The sequence below is a fragment of the Bradysia coprophila genome, chromosome IV, assembly GCF_014529535.1.
Source record: "Bradysia coprophila strain Holo2 chromosome IV, BU_Bcop_v1, whole genome shotgun sequence".
NCBI lineage: Eukaryota > Metazoa > Arthropoda > Insecta > Diptera > Sciaridae > Bradysia > Bradysia coprophila.
In genome coordinates, this window is record NC_050738.1 from 5,431,772 (window position 1) to 5,441,290 (window position 9,519).

Below are 9,519 nucleotides of genomic sequence, written 5' to 3' on the forward strand. Positions count from 1 at the left end.
GAAAATTCACATGTGTTCCTGTTTGGGACGGTTGATATAAGGCACTTTCGCTTGTAGACCTCACTTCGTTCGGCCTACAATCCGCGAAATTGCCTAAAATCAATCGTCCAAAACAGTTACACAAATGACTATTATACTTCACACGGTCTGTTGTTAGAATTTTTTAGAAACCCTGGCACTAATTTTTCATTTCAAATTTCACCTTCAAAATCACTCTACATTCCAAATTTACATCTTAACACTCAGAATTTCGCACATTAGAAGACTTTCCTCATACGTACTGCTATAGTCCGTTGCTAAAGCGCAACGATAAAAATACCGAAAATTCTAATTCATCCCAATATGTACATTTATATTAAAAATATTTGTTTTAGATCAGTCAAAGTTGCCTGCTGGCTCGTTTGTTCACCAATGAGTTGCACCCACGTACGGTCGTTCGAAAAGTGGTCAATGGGCATTTCTACGAAAAATATTTTTTTAAATAGTTTGTCATAGCTTGCTAGGGAAGGTGGTCCGCGTCGGCTGATTGGTTCTATAATGACATCAGTTCACCACCCCCTATCATTTGCGCTCATAACCAATCTCACATCAATTGTTTCTATGAACTACGATGTGATGGTGCCTGCGAATAGCATTTTCAATAATACTTTGACTATTCGCCAGCGCCTGCGAATAGTATTTTCAATAATACTTTGACTATTCGCCAGCGCCTGCGAATAGTATTTTCAATACTAATTTGACTATTCGCCAGCGCCTACGAATAGCAGTTTCTAGAATGTAAAGACTATTCGCAGGCGCCTGTAAATAGTCACTTCGTAAAAAAAACTTTAAAAATCACAGAAAGTACCTCTGTAAATCAACTTTGAAGAGGTGAAAAAGAGGGTAAGAGGGGTGGAAATTTTTGGCTCCCTCCCCAGAAATTTTTTATTTCACTAACATAACAACCTCCAATCATCAGATCGTCTCTACCCAAAATGTAAACGTTCGGCCCCTTTTTGGTCCTAATCAACTCCACCATAATGCTTAAACCTATTGCAGTTTGTTTTTTAACATTTAAAGATTTTTTTTTTAATATTGTGACCGCAAATCCAACCGAATCAGTGGCAGTTTTTCATATAGTACGCTACGCTCTTGTGTTGTGATATTTTTGGTGTTGTCAGGAAAGTGGGCAGTTTTGTGAAATTTGTAGCTCAAAACAGAGGTACTTTAATTTCATTATTTAATTAAAATTTTACTAATTTCTGGAAAATGTAAGACCGCAATTCCAACGGTGAAAGTCCAAATTACCTTTCTGAAGCATATTCGAATCATTTCATATGACTTCCTAAGAGATTCATCGACAGTTTTCAGGTCGTTTTTTCGGGTTTTGTGGTATGAAAAAGTGCCGATGCCTCTCAACAAAGTACCTTAACTAAGTACGTTGAGTCTTCAACTTCAATTTAGTAAAGACTGAACGAAAACAACGAAATTATCTAGAGCAGCATCATCAAATTGTAATTGTAAAAGTAACATAATTTCAGAAAGCTTTTATTTTGCCTTTTCACTTTCTACACGGCAGAGTAAAATAAACCAGGCAGGAGCGGTTCATTTCCGAAACGTCAAATAAGGGACCTAATACACTGGATGAAAATGAACTGAAATGAACACTGACATAAATTGAAAAATTTTATTCGCAAAAAATATAGGGCTACTAGATTATTCAGGTCCCTAGTCAAATCAGCGCTCCTGCCTGGTTAACTTTAATCTGTCGTGCTTTCTACAATGAGTGTTAGAATCGTCACAAAAACTTTCAAAATCCTTTTTCAATATTTTGTATGAAATGATTTTTTACAATGTATAAAGTTGTGTGACACACTGTCAAGTTTCAGTACCCTATTTAGAGTACCGCTTGAATTGCGTACTTCAAGTGTGTCTTGTCATAGCCACGGCTTCTGACATTTAGTACGATAATATAACTCCATCGAGGGGTGACTCACTTCTAGATTAAATGGAAATGGTATTAAATGGATTTAATGGATTAAATGGATTAAATGGATTTAATGGATTAAATGGAATAAAAATTGGATTAAATGGATTAAATAGGAAAAAAGTTCATTTTACCAAATACTGTAAAAGTCTTAAAAATTGTTGATTTTGATCGAACCACGTACTACAACCAGGGCCTATTATTCCCAAAATTTGGGAATTTTGGGAATATTTGGGAATATTGGTGAATTTTGGGAATATTTGGGAATTTTTGAGAATATTTGGGAATTTTGGGAATATTTGGGAATATTTGTGAATATTTGTGAATTTTGGGAATATTTGGGAAGTAGACGATGTGTAAAAGTTTTAACGATAGAAAATACCTGCTGTAATGCCACTGGTTATTTCTAAGTCATTTGTGAACATCGAAAATAAACTTCTGATGGATGAGATTAAATGTCAATGGTATTTAAACACGATTTATAAAGCTTTATTGATAACAGTACAAAATAGAAACCAAACATTTTGGGATAATATATTCAAAAGAAGTAATTATTTGGGAATTAATCCCCAAATATTCACAAAAATTCTCAAATATTCCCAAAATTCCCAAATATTCACAAATATTCCCAAATATTCCCAAAATTCACAACTATTCCCAAAATTCACAAATATTCCCAAATATTCCCAAATATTCTCAAATATTCTCAAATATTCCCAAATATTCCCAAAATTCACAAATATTCCCAAATATTCCCAAAATCGATTCCCAAATAATAGGCCCTGACTACTACTCATACTACAATGTTAAAAAGCGAAAAAATCCACTTTTAGGAGTTTTTGGTGTAAAGTGGATTAAATGGATTAAATAAATTTAATACCATTTTTAACAAAAAAAAAAATCCTATACCTCACGAGTCCTTAACACATTCAAAATAATTGCGGCTTGTTAACTTTCGGCACCCTGGTCTTTACTTAAATAGTCGTGCAATACCTCCAAATAAATTTCTAAAAATCTAGAATTCAGTTTTGAATTTTTAGAAATTTATTTGGAGGTATTCCTCGACTATTTAAGTAAAGTCCAGGGTGCCGAAACTTGGCAAGTCGCAATTAATTTCAATGTGTTAAACGAGCTGGGGATCGTGCAAATCTATTTTTCGCAATTACTTTACAATTTTTTCAGGTGGGTAGCCTAATTATTTCGGTAAAACTAAAAAAAAAATTCTGGATTAAATGGATTCAATGGATTTAATGGAAGTACGTCATCGAACTCCATACGATTCTTATTACATAAATAACTATTTTTCTTTTATTGGTGGCGGTTCTATTCATCATTTTTACCGATTTTTTTAGCGGTAATACGTTTGACATTTACATACAAATCATATAGACCGTTACGATCAGAGCGAGAAAACCGAAGACTAGTTATTATATATAGATTGGCCCTTCGTAGAACATTTTTTTTATTAAATTGATGCCAAAGTAACATTAACTTCTTTCAGTAATTAAGCCGAGATCAGATGTATGGTTTGTGTAGAACCACCTACATTAGGTCCATATACCCCAAATATACATTAATCAATATTCACTTCAAAAAACATCTTTGTTTATTCCTAGATATCAGTCGAGTACCATAAAAGTACCATTAATTTTACACTGAGCTTTTGCTTCACTTTTAAATGTATGAAATGCCGGTCTACTACACTTTTATGTCATTGGTCGAAGTATTTGCTTCTCTTTCAACGTGGTACGTTGAGAGCGAGAGGACAGAAGACCAGTTTATTTTAACTTGCGTTGGGGTACTTGTCAAAATATCTTCTTCTCTTTCATCATAACACTCTATTCAGTTCGTATTTGAAAAGCTTTCGAGAAAGTTGCGTTTAATTGGTTGTTGTGAATAAAATCTATAAAAAGCAATCGACGACCTAGGAAAATCATGTATCCCAACTTCTATGTGCAAAATGCTAATGCGAACTTCTACATGCAAAATGCTAATACCAATTTATATGTGCAAAATGGTATGCCAAACTTCTATGTGGAAAATACTACTAACCGCAGCTCCGTTACCGACAACAATGCTTTTACGAACTTCTATGTGCCAAATATTAATAGCAACTTCTGTGTGCAAAATTTTAGTCCCAACTTCTATGTGGAAAGTGCTAATCACAGCTCCGTTACCGACAACAATGCTAATCACAGCTCCGTTACCGACAACAATGCTAATAACAACGTTTATGCTGCCAACTTCTATACGAAAAGCAGCTCTAATCCCAATTTCTATGTGGAAAATAATGCTGACGGTAAGTTCATTTGATTTCAATTTTACGTTCGAGGCCCTTACTTCTCCCCAACTGTTCTCATTCTTTGAAAACTACAATTTTATGCCAGTTACGCCAATCGCATTTTGTTGTTCGGAGCAATTAATTCGAGTTTCTGACTGTTTAACTCCACTCCACCATTACGCTATAAATCACTTACTTTGCAAAATTCTCGCCGGAAATGTAACTAATTTTGTCCCAATTTCTTTTGTGCTTTCAGATCATCACTTCATGCCGGATTCTTCGCCATCGTGCTCGACGAATACATCAAGGCATGAAAATATTGGACAGTCAACATCAGTGACTGAAGCACTAAATGGGATCACACATTCGATGAAAGAAAAATCTTCCTCTTCGAAACCGGAACGGAAACCGGAAGTATCGCGTCGTAATTTGTTTAAAATCAGGCCCATCAAATACAATTGCGAGTCTCCACCCTTGCTGAGACCAGTACAAGTGTTAGTCAGAGCCAAGAACGCGCAATCGAATAACATCCATCAAGATATGGGACATCGTCAGTCAACATTAATGACTGACGCATCAGTTATAACACAATGTGGGAGAGATAATTCTACGCCTTCTCCATTGATGAAGCCTGTACAACAATCGCATCGTAATTTAGTTACAGCCAAGAACGACAAATCGAATAGCATTCATTCAATGCACCACAATATGGGATTTAAACTTCAATCAGCAACAATAAGTGAGTCACGAAATGGGATCACACATTCAGTGAGACATAATTCCATGTCTTCGCCACTAGATCCGAAACTTCATCGCAATTTGGTTGAAACAAAGTCCACCGAATCCAATAGCTCGTCTTCACGTTTGGCTAAAGTGGTGCATCGATTGCAGAGTAGTTTAGTTAAAGCCAACCACACCAAATCGAATAGCACTCATACTATGCATCACACTATGGCGCATAAGCTTCAATCCCCATCAATGTCTGAGGCATTAAATGGGATAACACATTCGGTGAGACATAATTCCACGTCTTCGCCACTGGAACCGGAACAAGTATCGCATCGCAATTTGGTTGAAACAAAGTCCACCGAATCCAATAGCTCGTCTTCACGTTTGACGAAAGTGGTACATCGATTGCAGAGTAGTTTAGTTAAAGCCAAGCACACCAAATTGATTAACATTCATTCAATGAACCGATATATGGGACAGAAACGACAATCGACATCAATGGCAAAGACATTAAATCTTATGACACATTCGGTGAGAGATAATTTAACGCCTTCGCCATTGGTGAAACTGGTATCGCATAGTGATTTAGTTAAAACCAAGAACGCCAAATCGAATAGCTTGCCTTCACCTTTGACGAAACCTGTACAACAATCGCATCACAATTTAGTTACAGCCAAGAACACCGAATTGAATATCCATCCAGTTCATCAAGATGTGGGACATGACCTTGAACATTATCTCGGACATGATACTACTATGAGACTCTTCAACGAGTTCGTGGCGTTTCGGTCTGCACAAATTAACGACAATAGAATCTCTAGTTCGAATTCGTCGAACCAGACTTCGAATAATAAGTCCTACGAGGTTAAAAGGCTCAAAAATAATATTGCAAGCAGAGAAGCCAGAATTAATCGTAAAAAGAGGGAAGATGAACTTTCAAGAAGAGCAAGGGAAGCGGAAGAGCAAAATTATCAAATTCACGCTGAATTGGATAAAAAATATGAAGAATTGTCGGAATTGATGTATTTAATAGCATTACTTGATGAGTGTAAAGAGTGATCAGGAGATGATGATGTGCCGGATGCGGAGAATTGGTTAGATTTAGAGGATTGGACGAATGCGTAGGAGTGAGTGTTGACGATTTTCAGGTCGACTCTCTCTGTGGTTGTAATTAGTCAATAAGTTATGTCCGTTATGAATCATTTTAATTGTTTTTAAAAACATTTTACGAAAGTGCGTGAAATCAATTTCGAACCGAATCATTAACCAATCATTGCTTACACAAATAAAGCTACAACTTATTCCTCGATCAAATGACTATTATTGATCAAATCTAGTGTTGAATATATCGAAATATATGGTGACAATGGAAAAAGATTGGAAATCGATCGATGTAGTCGTTACGGGGGCGACTTCTTGTTTTCTTTCGTTCCACGCGTTCTGCATTCTTACATTCTAATACGATTCGAGTTGATAAAATCGGATTTAGTGTATTACGAGCTCGCATAGAGCGAGACAACTGGCGTTACAAACACGTCATATAAGTGGTGGAACTTGAAAGAAGACAAACGAACGCACGAACTTATTGCTAATGAAACTGAGTTGAGTGTATATTTCGATAACTGTTCAAATCTGGCGATTTCACAATTTCTACTTACGATTCCATTTTCAATCTTCATTCCAAATGAGTTACCGACATTACGATACGTATGGGAATATACATACATATTAACGTGGATAAAGTGTTAGTTTTTCTGTTTGATAAATATCAAATCGTCAAAAGTCAAAACAATCTTTTTGCACAGAGGTTCTGGTTCATACACTCCCTTATCTTCCGACAACAGATATAAACAGTTTTTCACTAGAGTGATAAATGCGAGATTATCATTCAAGACAGATATTTATTTAATACTAGCTCCCACCTTTTGGGCGGGTCCCTTGACTGACACTTTTCTAAATGTATTTTTGACGTATTCATAAAAACTTGTCACATTTAATACATAACATATTTACTATATTAATGACTCCACGCAAATGACAGTAAAATTTTTCTTGGAAACCATCGAGCGTAAAGTGGAATGATTTTTGACCACTTTTTGAGCTCTCAATTTTCTTATAAATTTTCAATTTTCAAGATTTTCAATTCAACCTCAAATCATAAATAAAGTATGACTCGTGTAGATTAAGACCCTCGCTTCGCTCTGGCCGTAAACTTCCCACTCGTTTGAGCTGTCTATTATTCTGTTTGATTGCCTTTTTGTTACATCAGAGTAGATGCGAAGTTTGTTTTGTGAATGTGGAACGAGGACTTTTTACAAAAAAAAAGTGCGATAGATGTTCTTCTCTTATATTTTTGCGTAAAAAAAGGAAGTCCCCCAGTACTTAATGTACCTTCACATGGATTAAAAGGGATTAAAAATATTTGTAAAAGGAGAGATTTATTGATTGACCGAGGAAAAATAATCCCTCGATTTCCCATTCACAAAACCTTCAATAAAATGTCACGACTCGTGTGAATTACACTCGTAAAATTTTTACAACATTCTCTTTGATTCATTTAATTCCATGAATTTAAAAAAAATCTTCAGAAATTAGTTGAGATAATTCATCTTATATTGCCTGCAAAAATTTAACTTTTTTATTAACATTTCTTACACTTCTTAATCAAAGTGTGCTAATTTGATAACAGGCATTTTGCTGGCGTAAGATGTGGTTGTAAAGGGAGTAAAAAACTACCTACTTGATAAATGACAAACAACTTGATAGTCTGCTATCAAGTTGTTAGTCTGCTATCAAGTTGTTAGTCAACTATCAAATTTGATAGTCAACTAACAAGATGTTTGTAGTTCACTAGCAAGAGATGTTTACACGTTAAAAGATTGGCATCGAATGATGAAATTATTCTTCCTACTAGTTTCATGCACGTCGAAAACAAACTTATATGATTTACCCACACTACCAAACCAAATCAAATTTCATCAAAGTAATCTTTTTTAATTGAGACTATGATCAACAGTATAAAATCTCGTTTTTCTCGGATAGCTTCCAGATCCTTAATCATACATAGCCCATCTTCGAACTTAGCCTCGGGATTTTAATTCCACACATTTAAAAAAAAGAATCATCCAAATTGGTTCAGAATTACTCAAGCTATCGTGCGCTCAACGATTTTTTGTTACCCACATTTAACGTTTTTCATAGCATTTCATACATTTTCAATCACAGTGAGACGGAGAATCGAGGCTTGCTGAAACTGCCTCTCACGTATCGATATCCTATTTTTTGACGTCTTGATGACAAAAATGTAAGAAACTTCTAGTGTCTGGAACAAAGAGGTAATAGGAACGTCAGAATGCGACATTATTTTGGATAAGTTACTCCATACAGTCACAAAAGTAATTTCATCGCGGAACGGGACCAATAAAATAGTTAAATGTTACACGAAAAAGCTTTCGTCAAAGTAAATTTTAATGTTCATAGGGAAAATCGTCAATAGAATTCCAAATTTGGAGCTTTCCATAATCCTTGAACAGAAATCAAAGAGAGTAGAAGTCGTGACAAAATGACTGTGCAAGAAATACTGGAACTAGCATCCCAAATTATAGCTACGTGTCTTTTATTGATCTAGAAAAACTAAAAAAATCCTTATTAGGACTTACATGAAATATCGATAATGCGCTATACTTTCCAGAAAAGACGAATTTTTTAAAAAGGAAATGGTCTTTTCGGAGATATAGGACTTTGACGCTTTTCATATGAAAGTACTTTCTGGCTGCAAGTTTTTCCATCAATAACGTCATAACCGAAAGGATTGCTGTTAATCGAATAACGTTATTTCGAAAACGAATTGAATCCGGTTAATCGAATAACGTTATTCAATGTGTAATGTACCGGAGAGTGCCCCAAACTTTCATTTTCCCATACAAAAATGGACCCCAACCCACAGCGATCCATTAATTGAGTCATATGTGAGTTTGAGTTTGTATTTTTTCAGCCCTTCGAAATGATGTTTGGTATAATCTGCGTGCATTTTTGAAAAATTAACCGAAATTAGTTCGTGATTTTGAATAACGTTATTCGAGTAACCGAATTCCTGTACACCGCGAATTTATTTCGTTTTCCGAATAACGTTATTCGAGTAAAATAAATCATTTCGGGTAATAATAACGTTATTGGGAAAAACAATTTTCCATTTTCTGGAAAACAATTTTCCATTTTCCGAAAAACAATTTTCCATTTTCCGGAAAACAATTTTCCATTTTCCGGAAAACAATTTTCCATTTTCCGGAAAACAATTTTGTTTCACAACTTTTCATTATAAAAGCATTATTACATGGCAAACAACATGAAAAAAATGAAAGAACTGAAGGCGCACCGGAATTACACAAGTACCCTACACTAGAAGATACAGATTGATAAAGTAAATTAAAATTAAAATAATCGATTCTGAGTGTATCGTGATTTGAAAGCCAGTATAGTGTTGCACACCGACCTTTTAACCTTTTTTTATTACATTTGTAAGGTTCAATTTGCAAGCTCAATA

At 35.1% G+C, this 9,519-nt stretch overlaps 1 protein-coding gene across 2 annotated transcripts; it reads left to right on the forward strand.

Annotated features, from left to right (window-relative positions):
• Positions 1 to 3,812: 3,812 nt before the first annotated feature.
• LOC119066718 (putative uncharacterized protein DDB_G0282133) lies at positions 3,813 to 6,285 on the forward strand. Of its 2 annotated transcripts, XM_037169330.1 has the most exons (3): positions 3,813 to 4,265; positions 4,504 to 4,986; positions 5,047 to 6,285. In XM_037169330.1, exons 1-3 carry the CDS (start codon positions 3,902 to 3,904, stop codon positions 6,033 to 6,035), a joined length of 1,836 nt encoding a protein of 611 aa, XP_037025225.1. In that variant the 5' UTR covers positions 3,813 to 3,901; the 3' UTR covers positions 6,036 to 6,285. The 2 variants fall into 2 exon arrangements, with proteins under 2 accessions (XP_037025225.1, XP_037025224.1); XM_037169329.1 differs by having other exon boundaries at positions 4,504 to 6,285.
• The last annotated feature ends 3,234 nt before the right edge of the window (positions 6,286 to 9,519 follow it).

Excerpts from the sequence above, each read along its gene's own strand:
- LOC119066718 (XM_037169329.1), top strand. The coding sequence starts at position 3,902 with ATGTATCCCAACTTCTATGTGCAAAATGCTAATGCGAACTTCTACATG. Across the intron at positions 4,266-4,503 it reads TGTGGAAAATAATGCTGACG|ATCATCACTTCATGCCGGAT; the intron begins GTAAGTTCATTT and ends TTGTGCTTTCAG.